The 17773-nt window shown below is 35.7% G+C and overlaps 1 protein-coding gene across 1 annotated transcript in view; it reads left to right on the forward strand.

Moving 5' to 3' along the window:
- The window catches only part of HSPA4L (heat shock protein family A (Hsp70) member 4 like), a 49225-nt gene that overhangs the window by 23050 nt on the left and 8402 nt on the right, over positions 1 to 17773 (forward strand). Inside the window, 8 exon segments of the mRNA XM_007446253.1 lie at positions 1 to 84; positions 555 to 661; positions 1878 to 2011; positions 3640 to 3839; positions 9152 to 9250; positions 11154 to 11291; positions 15047 to 15172; positions 15471 to 15578. The exon segment at positions 1 to 84 is cut by the window's left edge and continues 9 nt beyond it. Of these exon segments, the coding sequence (XP_007446315.1) occupies positions 1 to 84; positions 555 to 661; positions 1878 to 2011; positions 3640 to 3839; positions 9152 to 9250; positions 11154 to 11291; positions 15047 to 15172; positions 15471 to 15578 (996 nt within the window).

Genomic DNA, 17773 nt, shown 5'->3' on the forward strand with positions numbered 1-17773 from the left:
GAACAAATCACTAAATTCTTTCTTAAAGACATAAGTACCACATTAAATGCTGATGAAGCTGTTGCAAGAGGGTGTGCATTACAGGTATGATTATTAGTCTTTTTTTAAATTTTAGAATGTATATTTTGCCAGAGATATGGTGATAGGCCTCAAAGAACTTTTTAATATTATCTTGTCCAACCAGTTATCAATAAGCTAAAATTAAATTGAAATTATTCCTGAAATATAAGGGTTGTGTCTGTCCCATTTGTTTTTAAACTATCATAGGACAGTATGTCTGTAATTATACTGAAAAAGCATTTATTTTATGAATTCTTATAATTATTCCTATTTAAAATTCTTTTTTTGAGATTTAAACATATTTTACATCAGTTTTTGTAAAGTCACAGGAGTGCTCTGACACTTTAAAATTTTAACTAGTTATTACCAAAAACCCAGAAAATTTTAAAATGTAACAATTTTATTATAAGAACTTTATTAAGCAGTTCAATCATGGTAACCTAGGATATGTTTGGTGTTTGTTGATTTAAATATGGTATACATCTTATTTTCAGTGTGCGATTCTCTCACCAGCATTTAAAGTGCGTGAATTTTCCATAACAGACCTTGTTCCCTATTCAATCACATTAAGATGGAAGACCTCTTTTGAAGATGGGACTGGGTAAGTTACTTCTAAAGCCTTGGTTAGAGCTTGTCATAAATAATCAATTGAACCTACTATTCTAAATTAGAGGAATTTATACTTCTTAAACTTGTCAAACACTTTAGAATACTATCTTAGAAACAAGGAGAATATGAAAATGATATATAATCTGTAAACCATTATGGCATATTTTTTAATTAGTATTTTATTATAAAAGTAAAACATTCTCATTTTCAAATAAAAATCACAGTATAGAAATATAAAAACTTAAAAATTTGCATTTGCCATACCCCAACTCCCTTAGCCCATTTTATTGAGGTAACTGACTATTGTTAACAGCTGGGTATATATCTATCCAGTCATTTTCTTTGAATATCCAAATAAAAGCATCACTTTTAAATCATACTTTATTATTAAATTTGCATTTCTGACTGTTGTGAGCTGCAAGTCTTTTCATGCTTTGACATTAACATTTCCTTTTCCATGAACTACCCAGGATATAAATTGTTTACTTTCCTACTAAAATAAAAATCTGTATTTCAAATATTATATTTGACTGCTTTTCAGAAGTATAGTTGGTATAATAAAATAAACCTGTATTTAGGTTTTGAAGTTGCTTTTAAGATTTTGTTCTGTGTTCTATACATCTGCACCCCCAAGAAACTGAAATTTTTGCACAAATTTCAAAAATATCGATAGAATTTGGTCCTCAGATGTGAGCAAAAATATCCTTATATATTGCTTTAAAATATACCTATTCTCAGGGCTTCCCTGGTGGTGCAGTGGTTGAGAGTCCGCCTGCCGATGCAGGGGACACGGGTTCGTGCCCCAATCTGAGAAGATCCCACATGCTGCAGAGCGGCTGGGCCCGTGAGCCATGGCCGATGAGCCTGTGAGTCCGGAGCCTGTGCCCCGCAACGGGAGAGGCCACAACAGTGAGAGGCCCATGTACCGCCAAAACAAACAAACAAACAAAATATACCTATTCTCAGATAATTTTTCTCAGTAGGATAGAATTGTCTGTTACTATGTCAGACATTCTAGAACTTTGAGCCCTAAACCTGTCAAAAGGCATGTTTATTTATAGCAAAACCAGTAATTCTTTTTCTTAACATTTGTGCACAGAGGTCTTTAAAATTGCTGCTTATCATGAATTAAAAATGAGATGGATTCTGTAATTAGGTTCATAGGCAACTTACTATTTGTTTTAAACTGTTTTCCCGCTCCATTTTAGGGAATGTGAAGTATTCTGTAAGAACCATCCTGCCCCATTCTCAAAAGTCATTACTTTCCACAAGAAAGAACCATTTGAACTAGAAGCATTTTATACTAATTTACATGAAGTGCCTTATCCAGATCCAAGAATTGGTAAGAGAACTCCAAAACTTTTTTTCATAAATTTTAGCCTCTTACAAATATGTTAATATTTGAATCAAGGAAACAAAGTAACATTTCAGCTAAGCCAGCACTGGATTTTTAAAGAAAGATAATCATACTTTCTTCTAAATGTGCACTTTTTAGTGCTCAGAGTTTATTTCTGGAATAACAGCAAGTTTGAATCTTTTAATTCATTTTGAAATGCGTATTTAAAATGCTCTGTAATTGACCTGAAAAGTTTGGGTGAGGGTTATTTTTTAATGGAAGAACTCTTTAATCGGTAAACTGAAATTGTGCTGCCAGACTGACTACATATTCTGATTTTAAACTTATGTTCACTGGCAACAACTAGAATCCAGTTATTCATTGGATTAATACAAAAGTGGAAATAGGAGACTGTAATATCCATTTTAGCTGAGTAATCTTTTAGAAGATATAAAACAAAGTATGATTTACATCATTTAAAAGAGAAGGAATATTAAAAATTTTTCTATATGTGCTACTTTTATTGATAGACTAAAAAAGGAGACAATATTAATTTTTCATGTACATTTATTTAAAGCAGTAGAAGTACATTATTGAAAATGGTATTAGTTTTCAAGGGCTTCTGGAACAAAGTACCACAAACTAGGTGGTTTCAACAATAGAAATTTATCATCTCACAGTTCTGGAGTCTAGAAGTTCAAAATTAAGTTGTTGGCAGGATTGGTTCCTTCTGAGGGCTGTGAGGGAAGGATCCATTCCAGGTGTTTGTTCTTGGTTCATAAATGGCTGTCTTCATGTTCACATGATGTTCTCCTTGTGTATGTATCTGTCTCCAAATGAGGATGCCAAGTCATTGGATTAGAACCCACCTGATGACCTCACTTTAACTTGATTACCTGTAAAGACCCTATCTCCAGATAAGGTCATCTTCTGAGGTTACTGGAGAGTAGGGCTTCAACATATGAATTGGGGCCAGAGGGAGGTCACAATTCAACCTCTAATATAGGTCAGCCAGATTTTTTATATACAGTTTTTCTGCCTGGTAGTGTCTGTTTACTATGGATAACATTATATATTTGAGATTTTTTTTTTCTGAAAAATAAAACATCAGATTTCTTAAAGTGAAAAATTAGTGTGACCTCAGTAGGTAGTAGTGACTGGATAACTTAGCAAGTTTGCTATAGGAAAAATCCAGAAAAAATTTCAAATTGCTTTATTTATGAATTACCAAGATGATTATGATTTGCAGAGTTTACAGCAAAAAGGTAATATCTATTTGGTTTTCAAACTCAGAAATTGTGTTATTTTGGTTTTAGTGTAGCAACATTGTAAAACTTAAAAGTGATATTGCCTTCAGTCAGATTGTCCTTGGTTAAGATCCCAACTCTCCTTTTTCCTATTGTTGATGATTTTGGGCAGGTTGCTTAACCTGTCTGAGTTTTTATACCAGGTTTATTAGTATATTAAAAAGGTAATCTGGGGGAAATACATGTCCCACAGAAATTAATCAGCATATGATAATTTATGATTTTCTTTTGCCAGCGTCGGAAAGATGATAGTAACACTGTTGAATGAATGAATTGAATGAGTTAATCTGAGGCCCATGTACTGATCAAAGCTCTTTTTTCCTTAAGGGAGCTTCACTATTCAGAATGTTTTCCCACAGTCTGATGGTGATAGTTCCAAAGTTAAGGTTAAAGTTCGTATTAACATCCATGGAATCTTCAGTGTGGCTAGTGCATCAGTAATTGAGAAGCAGAATATAGAAGGGGATCACAGTGATGTTCCTATGGAGACAGAAACTTCTTTTAAGAATGAAAGCAAAGATGATGTGGTATGTAGAAATTCTGTTTCAAAAAGGTTCCTCTAATATATGCAGTATCTTAATTCTACCTGGTACTTTTAATAGTTGAAAATATTAATATCTGAGGTTTTGCTCTGAAGTTCTGCTATAGGAGTAAGTATATAAACTTTTAAAAATAAAATCATTAAAGAATAATTCTATTTTAAATGCTCTACATCTTTTCACATTGTAACATGCTTTTTGGAGGTTTGTGTATTTTTCGTAGCATTATATGGAAAATATGCATATGTGTGTCTGGAGTCATCTTTCATAAATTCTTTATTTCTATTAAAAGCTATAGCTAGCTTTTTAGCTTACACATAAATCCAATTCAGAATGATAAATTCTGAACTGTATACATATGTGTTTTTTTGTTTTTTTTTGGTTTTTTTTTTGCGGTATGTGGGCCTCTCACTGTTGTGGCCTCTCCCGTTGCGGAGCACAGGCTCCGGATATGCAGGGCTCACAGGCCCAGCCGCTCCGCGGCATGTGGGATCTTCCCGGACCGGGGCACGAACCCATGTCCCCTGCATCAGCAGGCGCACTCCCAACCACTGCGCCACCAGGGAAGCCCTACATATGTGTTTTTAGATTGAGAATACATGCTTAATAAAGAAATTTTCAGAGCTTAGGAGATATCTGTGGCAGTTGAGCAGAAGAATGTGCTATACATTCAGTAACATTCAGTATACATTCAGTAACATTAAAACAAAAACAGATTTTTGACAGTTTCTTTATGAAAGAGTTATATGACTCTAACATTGTACTTACTCTTGGCATACTATGAATGAAGGAATCTTAGGAGAAAGTTATTATATTCCATTACATAAAGTTTTCGTCTTTTTATGTATACTATTTGTAAGTTATTTTAATGGCTTTTGTTGGATTTTTTTCAAATCATAATTGGAGGTCTGCCCTAGATTTTTCATATATTTATGCATGTTAAGAATGGATTTTAAGATTTTAAATTTCAAGGCAGTTTCTCCCTTTTGTGAAAGTTGTCTTTTTGTCTGTTTTTACTAACAGCTACTATAAAATCTTTTCTTCCAGATTGATGAGAATTCTACCACTACTCCTTAAAGTACTTTGTTTAAGGACCATGGCATTTTCTTTCATTCTTCTTCCCATGTGTTATTTTCCTATTACATCCTCCCTTCCTTGAATTGAGGAGAAGGAAATACTGTCCTAATATGTTAGTGAAGATACAGTCAATTTTTCATAAATAAACATAAGAGTAATAGGTGAAAAGTTAATTTTCCTAATTGTAGTTCACAACAATGTATGGCAGACATTTAATCCATTTCAGATTTTTTTTTTTGCTAAAATTGAAAGCATTCTGGTATGCCTTTTATTTTGTTTTTAACATCTTTATTGGAGTATAATTGCTTTACAATGGTGTGTTAGTTTCTGTTTTAGAGTGAGTTCTTTTAAAGCTATTTCACTTTCTTCACCTCTTTATCTTCAAAGTCTCTGTGTAATGTTTTAGACCTTTAGTTTTCTGTGTAATGTTAGTGAATCCTGGGCACTAAAAACAAGGAGAGTATGGCACCCATTTTCTACCTCTTCTGGCATTTCTTATTTGCTGCTTCTGTTTGTCTGTGGGCTTGAAATCCAGTTAGCCAGTCCTTTAGGATGATCTCTTGAATGTGGACTGAAAAAACTCACTTGTGAATAAAATGTATGAATTTATAACATCTGCTTTGGCCATTCATAGATTGATTTGCTAACAAGAGTGTTTTTGGCTTACTAGAACCCAGGTAGTTGGTGTTCCATATAAGGTATTTCTTCTTCTTAAGTGAGATGTTCCTGAGTATTTCTTTTATAATTTATATAATCAAGAGCCAAAAAAAATGTAACTAACGTTATGGATCATATACTTAGCATTGTTGGTGAGCACATTCACATATATTAATCTCCTTTTAAATCCCTACCTTAGCTGATACAATAGGTGTTGAATAAATTGTAGTTTATTTCCTTATTCTTGCTAATAATGTAAATTATTTCCTTATCGTTGCTTTTAATATAAGGGGTGATGTTGAGTATCCTACTGTGTAGAAAACATCCTATATACTGTATTGCTTAATGGTTCTCTCTAGGACTTTTCTCTTTAATTCTGTATCCAGAAGTTTAAAAGCTTAAGGCTTGGGCTTCCCTGGTGGCACAGTGGTTGAGAGTCCGCTTGCCAATGCAGGGGACACAGGTTCGTGCCCTGGTCCGGGAAGATCCCACATGCTGTGGAGTGGCTGGGCCCATGAGCCATGGCCGATGAGCCTGCACGTCCAGACCCTGTGCTCCGCAACGGGAGAGCCCACAACAGTGAGAGGCCCGTGTACTGAAAAAAAAAAAAAAAAAAAAAAAAAAACACAAAGAAAAGCAGTCTCTCCCTTCCCCCCTCCCAAAATGTGAACAAATTCAGAGTAGACTCTGGAAGCTAATTGTTTTAAGCTTTACAGCAGAAGGTAAGAGGATAATAAGTTCTTTTTTACTGTTCCCTAGTTGCTGACATTGCTGGCTCTGAGGTCATTGAAACCCAGACATATATCAGTGAGCAACAGTAGGAATTCTTTGTCTTTCTTTTTTTGTCTTTGTCTTTCTTTGCATGAGAGTCAATTTATGAGAGATTATTTTATGGGCCTCATTTTTCCATTAAAAATTAAGATGGCTTCGATTTTCCTGAAAAACCATAACATAGATTGCCAACTTTTCTTCAGTACAGTATAAGGATGTCTCAGAAAATGGACACTTTTCTTCTATTAATATCTGGACATATTAGGAAGGTATTACAACTTAGGCTTCATGGCACAGTGAAGGATCAGAGAGACTATTGTACTAATGTACCACAATTTATTCCCCAGTTGTTGACAATTTGGGTTGTTTATCTTTCTATTTTTTAATTCAGAACATCTGATTACTTACATGTACCAGGTACTGTTCCAGGCACTGAGGATACAATGGTAATAAGCAAGATAAAGAAGGTCCCCACCCATCTGTAACTTACATTCTAATGGAAGAGGATAGGCTAGAAGCAACAAGATACCATATAAATATAAAGGAAATTAACAGTAGGGGATGCATAGTGGAAATTAAGTGATGAGGAAAGCCACCTGTGAGGAAGGAAAAGGAACGCTAGCCTGAAAGATGAAAAGGCAGTTTGAGAGTAAGGAGCAGGTAGGTAGTTGTCCAGACAGAATAACAAAGGCCCTGACGGCAGGATATCCTTTTTTATTGTTACAGATACTAAGGTGGCTGATAATATAAAATACAGAAAAGGGGAGAGTGACAAAAAAAAAAGAAATTGAGAAGGTAGATCAAGGGACAGATTAGATAATTATTCTGGATTTTATTCTTAAGTGCTTTTTCATTTATTCAGCGAATAACTAGAAGTACCTAAATTGTGTGTTTGGATATAGCAGTGAATAGAAAGACAGTCTCAGCCCTCGTGGTGTTTAAAATCAATTAGAGAAGCCAAAGTCTAGAGGCACGTCCATTAACTTACCCACTAGTGATAATATTCCTATGAACTTTCTTAAAATTATTTTAAGAGACTAACAAATTACTCTCATATCAATTGTAAGATGTACAGTTTTCCACTTAATGTATCTGAAATTGGGATGGGTCATGCAAATGACAATATCTTATATTCACTGTTGCCTATGGCAGTAATCATGAGAAGTTATCATCATCTGTCTGTACATGTGTGAACTTGGTTGTTATTCCTAATGGCATGAGCAGGCAATTGCAACCCCTTGACATTAAACAACTTAAGGACCATTCAAGGAAGGAATATCAGTCCTGGTTGTTGTCCGAAAATAATCTATTGACTCCTTCTGGTAAGATAGAGAAAAAAACATCATAAAACTTGTAGAATAGGGGACTTGCTTTGGCGGTCCAGTGGTTAAGACTCCACTGCAGGGGGCACGGGTTCAATCCCTGGTCGGGGAACTAAGATCCCACCTGCCACATGGCGCGGCCAAAAAAAAAAAAAACAAAACTTGTAGATGTGTTAGTGGCTTATAAGAAAACATTAGAGACCATACTGGAGCAATTTTTAAACAAGTGGCTGGGTCACTAGTGCTCTTGATGGCACAGAGAACAATATTGTGTAGAAAAATTCAGACATCAACAACTTAAGTGATTTAGAAGAGTTGGATTCTTAATGTGAAGTAGTTTTAGAAATACCTTAACCATATTATTTGGTCCATTTCTTTTAGAGATATGAATATATACACAATAGAAGAGCTCTTTCAATAAGTTGAAAATAAAAATGCTAAGTGATAAAGTATTTTGGCCTTAATTGGCAGCATTGTTTTCTTAGTATTACATGAAATAGAGTTATTAATGTATTTGTGTCTTTCTGCATTACCCCACTCACCACTATAACACATTTTCCACCACTTTTCCATCATAGGGTTGGGAAAATTGTAGAGTTGGAAGGTGGTAGGGCAGGGAGGACGGGGGGTGGAATTTCAGTAGCTGACCTTTTAATTACGAAGAACAGTGGTGTAAATTATCTTCTAACTTGTTTTTCTCTTTGGCACATTTATTCAAGATAGCCTTCTGGACATGATATGTATACTTAACTCCATATATATATATATATATATATATATATATATATATATATAAATATATGAAGACCTAAATTATCCTGATTCCTGAATTCCAAGCTTTCTCCTTTTTAGGAGGACGGTGGTGGGTAAGATTAAGAAAGACCAGAAAAACTTAATACTTTTGATTGTTTGCCAAGTGGAGAGTCCATCTTGGCAATCTTATGGGTTGAAAATTTGTCTTTTAGACATTAAAAAAAAATTAAAAGTTTACACTGTAATAATTCAGAGACATCTCCTTAGACAGTTTTGATACATTTTGTTTGAGTATTTTCCTACATTTAAGAAATGTAATTGAATTTATATGTAATACTTAAATTTTGTATCTTTTTCTCTTTATTTTCCCACATTAAGTTCTTTATAAACATTTTTCATGTCAAGTTTAATGCTCTCTTTTTTGTGAATCTTCGTTAGTGAATTTGACTTGAGAACAATTTTCCATTTAGTTTGCAGTTATTTGGCCACAGGTGAATGAAACAAGATTTATTCACATAGCATCAAATAGATCTTTTCATTTTACTTACTACCTGTTAATCTAGTTATTTATAGTTACTCTCAAAAACAGCTTCTACTTCACTGTGTTCACATATTTGAAAACAGGCTTGAACTGTAAGATGCTGTTCATTACCAAACAAATAGAAAAAAGAAAGAAAGAAAAAGACTACAGATATTGTCAATTACATATTTTCTTTGCAGGATAAAATGCAGGTTGACCAGGAAGAAGAGGGTCATCAAAAATGTCATGCTGAACACACTCCAGAAGAAGAAATTGATCATACAGGAACCAAAACAAAGGTTTGTTATACTATTACTGGGGTTGTGTCTTTTTGAGATTGATATTTTGAGTTAATACATTTGCTGGGTAATGCATGCTTTTAATACACCTGGTGTTTTAAATTTCGTATTATGAAAGTATAGAACCAGAGTAAATACACTTCAGTGATTCACTATAAAAGATTTTTAAAAGAATGAACTCTAATATGAGTAAAATTATTTTTTTGGCGGGAAAAAAAGATGTTTTTCATTAATTTTTTTTCTCACTAAAAATCAGGTAATCTCAGAAAATAGAAACCAGAATAGGACAAATGAAGAAAACTTAAATTAGCAATAATGCTGCATCTGAATATTAACCACTCTAAGCATTTTGCTGCATATCATAAAGCATGTTTTTTGTGCAAAATAATATTTTGGAAGTAAAATTTTAAAGGATAAATGACTCTATTATTAAGAGTCATTATTTTATTAAGAAAATGATTGCTGATAGAAGAGAAGGGAGAAACACCCTGCCCCAGTCACCCACATGAATGTGGCTACAGCTCTAAACTATCATCTTTGACAGATTTTTCTAACCTGAACAGAATTTAATCTGTGATGGTTAGCTGTATAGATTTTTTCCAAAGGCTATAAAGATTCAGTTATAAATCCTAGTTGCTCAGGTAATATAAAACCTGAAACTCATTTTTCTAAATTTTTTATTTTATTCAATACGTTTGCCTTTACTTATTCAACAGCTCTATTGAGATATAATTTACATACCATGCAATTCTCCCATTTAAAAGTACAATTCAAAGGTTTTTAATATACTCACAGTTATGCAATCATTATCACAATTTTACGTTTTCATCACTCCAAAAAGAAGCCCTGTACCCATTAGCAGTAACTCTTTATTTTCCCCCCAGCCCTCCCCTTGCCAGCTCTAGGCACCCACTAATCTTTTTGTCTCATTGACTTGCCTGTTCTGGACATTTCATATAAAAACAGTCATACAATATGTAGTCCTTTAATGACTGGCTTCTTTCACTAAGCATGTTTTCAAGGTTCATCCAGGTTGTAGGATATATCAGTACTTCATTCCTTTTTATGGCTGAGTAATGTATCACACGGATGCATACCACATGTATTCATTCATCAGCTGATGGACACTTAGATTGTTTCTACTTTTTGACTATTACGAATAATGCTATTATGAACATATACAGGTTTTGTATGGATAGATATTTTCATTTTTCTTGGGCGTGTACCTAGGAATGGAATTGCTGGGTCATATGGTATCTCTGTATTTAACAATTTGAGGAACTGCCCAGCTGTTTTCCAAATTGGCTGCAATATTTTACTATGTTGTCAAAAATGTATGAGGGTTTCCATTTCTCTATATCCTCACCAACTCTTTTTTTTTTTTTTTAAATTATAGTCATCCTAGTGGGTATGAAATAGCATCTCATTGTGGTTTTTATTTATTTTTGGCTGGGTTGGGTCTTGATTGCGGTGCGCGGGCTTCTCATTGTGGTGGCTTCTCTTGTTGCAGAGCATGGGCTCTAGGCATGCAGGCTTCAGTAGTTGTGGCATGTGGGCTCTAGAGTGCAGGCTCAGTAGTTGTGGCGCACGGGCTTAGTTGCTCCACTTCATGTGGGATCTTCCCGGACCGGGGCTCGAACCCATGTCCCCTGCATTGGCAGGCGGATTCTTAACCACTGTGCCACCAGGGAAGCCCTCATTGTGGTTTTAATTTGCATTTCCAGCACAATATTTAGTGTATACAGGGTGTAAAATACTATCAATATTAAAATAATGTTTTTAATTAAAGTATAGTAGATAATAGTTTTGTTTGATTTTACTTTGTTTCATCAGAAATCAGTCTCTTAAATATATTTTTAAGCTAGTTTTAGAAATTTATACTTTTCTTGCATTTCTTTTGCAGTCTGTACCCTCAGATAAACAAGAGCGATTAAACCAGACCATTAAAAAAGGAAGAGTCAAGAGTATTGATCTACCTATCCAGAGTAGCCTGTGTAGGCAATTGGGCCAAGATCTTCTCAACATCTACATTGAAAATGAGGTATATAAATCGGAATTGATGTTGAAATAGGTGGTAGTGTGTTCTGAAAGTTTTGTAGAAGTAAATGATTATCCCTCAAATTTGTGGAGCTAGGCTATAACTCATAAGGAATTATTAAATAGATTATTGAACTATTTTATTTTGGACAAAATGCTGAGCTGTATTTGTGTCATGTACAGTGTAACTTTCACCTTAGTTACATGAAAAACATGGATTGTCTCCACTATAGAGAAAGGCCTTTCCAATACTAGTAATTCTTACCCCCTTTTATTGTGTCTTAACAGTAGCACACCCAGCAGACATTGTATAGGAAAGTATTACCAGCTCCCCTCTTCTAATGTGTTGTCCTTAAAGATTAAGGTTCAATTCAGAATGTTTTCTGACTTCCATTTAATACTTTTTAGAATCTGTTGTCATTCTTGAAATTTTCTTTACATATTTACATGCTTCATTTTACAGTCTCTTGAGGAAAAGAGTTTGGTTTCTTTACCAGTAGTTGTGTGTAAAAAGTAATGTTTTTATATTAAAATTTACACTTAAGTGGTAGTTACTAATTTCTACAGGCTTGACTGGCATTAAAGAAGGTCAGTTTTCTTTGAAGTGCCACATATTCTCCACTTGCTGCATGTTATTCTGGGAATTTCCTCAAGAGATTTTTGACTTTACAATGCTGCTCTTTCTAGTACCTAAGTATATCACCTACTCATTAATTATTAAAGGCTACACTTTATGTGAAGCATTTCTATCTCTAGAAATAATTCTGAGATAATCCTGAATAATCCTGAATTTGTAGGATTTGAGACTAATTTTCTCAAAGGAATGAATTGTGGGGAAGTGCGGCTAATGATAAATTTTGTGTATAAGATTTTTTCTTAAATTTTTAAATGGCTCACTATTTTTTAAATTATTTTTAAAATAACATTTATTTTTTTATTTTTGGCTGCGTTGGGTCTTTGTTGCTGTGGTGAGCGGGGGCTACTCTTCATTGCAGTGCGCGGGCTTCTCAAAGCAGTGGCTTCTCGTTGTGGAGCATGGGCTCTAGGTGCACGGGCTTCACTAGTTGCAGCATGCGGGCTCAGTAGTTGTGGCTCACAGGCTCTGGCGCACAGGCTCAGTAGTTGTGGCGTACGGGCTTAGTTGCTCTGGGGCATGTGAGATCTTCCCAGAACAGGGATTGAACCTGTGTCCGCTGCATTGGCAGGCGGATTCTTAACCACTGTGCTGCCAGAGAAGTCCATGTCTCACTATTTTTTTTCAAATTGGAATATAGTTACTTTACAATGTTGTGTTAGTTTCTGCTGTACAGCAAAGTGAATCAGTTATACCTATACATATATCCACTCTTTTTTAGATTTCCTGTCTCACTATTTTAAATTCACAAATATCAGTGCATTGTAGTATTATGTTTAAAAAATACTGTTTTTGTTAAAGTACAAATTTTGTTTTTTATTAGTCTTCAGATTCTTTCTTTGCTTTTGATTTGACAATAATGATTTTTGCTAACATCTTTAAATACTTTGATATCTTATTTAATCCTCAAACCTACGAAGTGTAAGTACTGTTAGAGATCTATATTTAATAGATGAGGAAACAGGCAGAGGTAGACTTAATCACCGAAGTTCAGAGAGTAACCTTTTGTTTTGGAGCCAGGTAGTCTGTCTCCAAAGCTCAAGATCACAACCGCTGTACTGTGTCACTTACCAAAACCAACATTTATTCAGTACCAGTTATGTGTCAGGCACTGTACTAAATATTTTATGTGAATTACGTCAATCTTATTAACAGCCATACGAGACAGATAGAAGTAAGCGCTCTAGAATAAGAAAACTAAGGCTTAGGTTAGGTGACTTTGCTGCAATTTCAAAGGTGGTAAGTGGGAAACCTGGGATTTGAACACCAATATGTACAATGACATAGTCTGTGGGGGTTTTTTTGCTTTGTTTTTTTTTGCGGTATGCGGGCCTCTCACTGTTGTGGCTTCTCCCGTTGCGGAGCACAGGCTGCGGACGCGCAGGCTCCACGGCATGTGGGATCTTCCCGGACCGGGGCACGAACCCATGTCCCCTGCATCGGCAGGCGGACGCTCAAACACTGTGCCACCAGGGAAGCCCTATGTTTTTTTTTTTAAAAAGCTTTTATTGAGGTATAATTCACATACCGTACAATTCACTGATTTAAAGTGTACAGTTCAGTGGCTTTTGGTATTATTAATTTTTTAAATTGTAAAATATATATAACGTGAAATTTGCCATTTTGACCATTTTTAAGTGTACAACAATTCAGTGACATTAATTATATTCACAGTTATATAACCATTGCCACTATCTTTTTTAAAGATTCATTTATTATTCATTTATTTTATTTATTTTTGGCTGCATTGAGTCTTAGTTGCGGCACACAGGATCTTAGTTGAGGCATGCAGGATCTTTCATTGCAGCGTGCAGGCTTCTCTCTAGTTATAGTGTGTGGGTTTTCTCTTCTCTAGTTGTGGTGCATGGGCTCTGTAGTTGTGGCGCGTGGGTTCTAGAGCGCATGGGCTCTGTAGTTTGCGGCACGCAGGCTGTAGGTGAGGCACGTGAGCTCAATAGCGGTGGCACATGGGACCTTAGTTCCCTGACCAGGGATCGAACCCATGTCCCCTGCATTCTAAGGCAGATTCTTTACCACTGGACCACCAGGGGAGTCCCACCATTGCCACTATCTTTTCCAAAACCTTTTCATCACCCCAAACCAAAACTGTAACCATTAAGTAATAACTCTCATTCCTCCCTTCCCCCAGTCCCCAGTAAACCAATCTATTGATACTTTGTCTCTATGAATTTGGTAGAAAACTCATATAAATGTAATCATAGAATATTTGTGTTTTTGTGTCTGCCTTATTTCACTTACCATAATGTTTTCAAGGTTTATCCACTTTGTAACATGTATCAGAACTTTATTTCTTTTTATAGTAGAGTAATATTCCATTTTGTATATATACATTTTATTTATCCATTCATCTGTTACAAATCAAGTGAGTTGTTTCCACCTTTTGGCTATTGTGAATAATGCTGCAGTGAACACTGGCATACAAATAACTGTTTGAGTTCCTGCTTTCAATTTTTTGGTTATATACCTAGGAGTGAAATTGCTGGGTCATAGTGTCATTCTTTTTTTTCTTTAGAATTTATTTATTTATTATTTATTTTTGGCTGTGTTGGGTCTTTGTTGCTGCACGCAGGCATTCTCCAGTTGCAGTGAGTGGGGAACCACTCCTTGCCACGGTGCGGGGGCCCCTCACTGCAGTGGCTTCTCCTGCTGCGAAACATGGGCTCCAGGTGCACGGGCTTCAGCAGTTGTGGCACATGGACTCAGTAGTTGTGGCTCAGGGGCTCTAGAGCACAGGCCCAGTAGTTGTGGCACACAGGCCCAGCTGCTCCACGGCGTGTGGGATCTTCCCAGACCAGGGCTTGAACCCGTGTCCCCTGCATTGGCAGGCAGACTTGCAACCACTGTGCCACCAGGGAAGCCCCATATTGTAATTCTTTGTTTAGCTTCTTTAAGAGCCACCATACTGTTTTTTCCTAAGCTGCAGTATTTTACATTCCCAACAGCAACGTACAAGGGTTTCAAATTCTCCAAATCATCACCAACACTTTGTTCCATTTCTTCGCATATAGTCATCCTAGTAGGTGTGAAGTAGTATTTCATTGCAGTTTTGGTTTGTATTTTTCACTAGTGTTTTCATGGCAGCTAATCTGAAACTTTTTGAATAGGGGAAGATGATAATGCAGGACAAATTAGAGAAAGAAAGAAATGATGCGAAGAATGCTGTTGAAGAATATGTATATGATTTTAGGGACAAGCTTGGCACTGTCTATGAAAAATTCATCACTCAAGAAGTAAGTCTAAATTTTGTAGTTTTTTATGAGAACTATTTAAATGTTTGCTTGAGAATGCTAATACGAATTATGTAAATAAATGTACCAAATGTGTTATTGTTGTCAATCTTTTTGAGCACATTTAGGAATGGTTCTTAGTTATTTTTCCAAATTACAGAAGGCTGGTGAGAAAGATGTTTATAAATAAAAAGTCAGAAAAAAATAATTTTTTACACTTGAAAAACATTTTGTCCTTCCTTGATGGCTTTTATTTCTAAGGAGAGCATTTTCAATCAGTATCTCTTAAATGTATAACTAGGACTTGAGAAAACTGTCTGCAATATTGGAAGACACAGAAAATTGGCTTTATGAAGAAGGAGAGGACCAAGCTAAACAGATTTATGTGGATAAGCTTCAAGAACTAAAGGTAAACTTTTTAAAGTCCCATGTTAGTGTTGAACAGAACATTAAGTTGTCCTAAAAATTATGGTGTAAGAGCACAGTGTATGTGTTTAATAAATATATAAGAAATTACTAAGGCAGGTATGTGTAAGAGGAAGTGTTCTCTGAATTTGAGAGGTGAGTAATGCTACATGATAACTGAAATTAAATAATGTATAATCATATTTGTCTATCAGGATACTCAGATATAAAAATTTAGCAGATGACCAGAGTGTTAATATTACTTTCATACAAGCCATATGTTTCTGAGATGTCAATAAGTGATTTGTCAGCCTGACCCCTGATCCATTAAAGGAGTTACCCTTGCTCTGCTTCTTTCCCCCTTGACTGCTCTGAGTTTGAGGAGTAATACACTGCCCTTTCGTATTTTCACATTGTAACTCACGTGAAATTAGTGGGACACCAGGCCAGCAAAGAACTTCAGAAATAGTACCCCTGCTCTTCAGTGTCCTTTTACAAAGAAATAAAGAGATGTGTCCACCAGCTGCCCTTTTTCTACTCGGTCAGTGGTCTGACTTTAATAAAAGACCACTATTACTCTTTTCCTCCTGTTTGCTACCCAGCGCTCCCCCCACACAGAAAAAAAAATGCTTTAAAAGATTAGAATTTTAGATTGAAAGGATGACAGGAAATTTTAGTCTTTCCTTCTTAGTGTGAATCATAGCAGTGCTTTAATGTGCACATGAATTACCAGGGGCCCTTACTGAAAAGCAAATTATGGTTCAGTATATCCGAGTTGGGCCCACGATTCTGCACTTTTTTTTTTTTTTCCGGTACGCGGGCTTCTCACTGCTGTGGCCTCTCCCGTTGCGGAGCACAGGCTCCGGACGCGCAGGCTCAGTGGCCATGGCTCACGGGCCCAGCCGCTCCGCGGCACGTGGGATCTTCCCGGACCGGGGCACGAACCCGTGTCCCCTGCATCGGCAGGCGGACTCTCAACCACTGCGCCACCAGGGAAGCCCGATTCTGCACTTTTTAATAAGCTTCTGGGAGATCCTGATGCTGCTGGTTCCTGAACCATTCTTTGAGTAGCAAGTGAATACACAGATGCTAAGTGATGACATTAATAAGGACTTCTAGCATATGGGAAAAGGAAGCCCTTTAGGGATTGGCGGGGGTGGTGTGTGCAAAAGAAGTTAATACGTTGCAAAAATTACCTTCATGCCAATAAATTACTTTCAAAGGGAGCAATTAAAAAGCAACTTGAAAACCTAAGCTTATGAACGCAAAACTAGCTTTACTGTATTTTATCTTGGTGGGTTTTACTCCCCATCTCCCTAAAATATATATACTTGGGGCTGGAGGCGCAAACCAGGAAGCTGAGGCTAATAGAAATAACTGAAAAGCCCAGCAGCTCCCAGAATGGATTATTTCGCTTCAAATATATAAGTAACCGTAGAAATGAATGTTATAGATGTTTTCACAGGCTTTACTGTTTTTTTGAGATGGCTTTTAGGAATTAAAATGCTTTCAAAAACATTAACAATAAAAAGTATGATGTGTAAAGAGACTAAATGCAATATGGTATCCTGGAACAGAAAAAGATGAAATCCACATAATCTGGAGTTCAGTTAATAGTAATACACCAGTGTTGGTTTCTTAGTTTTGACAAATGTACCACGAGGTATAAGATGTTAACATTAGAGAAAAGGTGCTTGGCTCTTTATTGTTTCCTTTGTAACTTTTCTCAAAACCTAAAATTGCTCTAAAATAAGCTGATTTTTACTTAAATATGTAAAGGATTTGAAAGAAAATATTTGTCTTTCTAATGCATCCCCCTCCTCAAAGTTACAGGAGGCTGTTTTAAAATTTAGAAACTCCCTCCTACCAGGCACCTGGGGCAAGGGGCTGAATGGGTTTTTTTGTTTTTAAGCACTATACTTAAAATACGCATCTTAATCTAATGAATAAATATAACAAATAATATTCAATAGGTATTAAATATCAGGAAATCCCAGTAATCATGTTGCTTTTAGAGAGTTATATACATTATAAATATTTGAAACCAAGTTTCAAATACATGAGTTCTGCACGCAGTATATAGTCCTTATGGTTTTCTTAATGGTTTTATAGACTTTTAACGTAACTTTAATTAAAGTTTTTCTTTGGATTTGAGAGGAATCAAGAGGTAATCTTAATAAATGAGAGAAGATGGGCATT

The sequence above is a fragment of the Lipotes vexillifer genome, unplaced genomic scaffold (genome assembly GCF_000442215.2).
Source record: "Lipotes vexillifer unplaced genomic scaffold, Lipotes_vexillifer_v1.1 scaffold159, whole genome shotgun sequence".
Taxonomy (NCBI): Eukaryota; Metazoa; Chordata; class Mammalia; order Artiodactyla; family Lipotidae; genus Lipotes; species Lipotes vexillifer.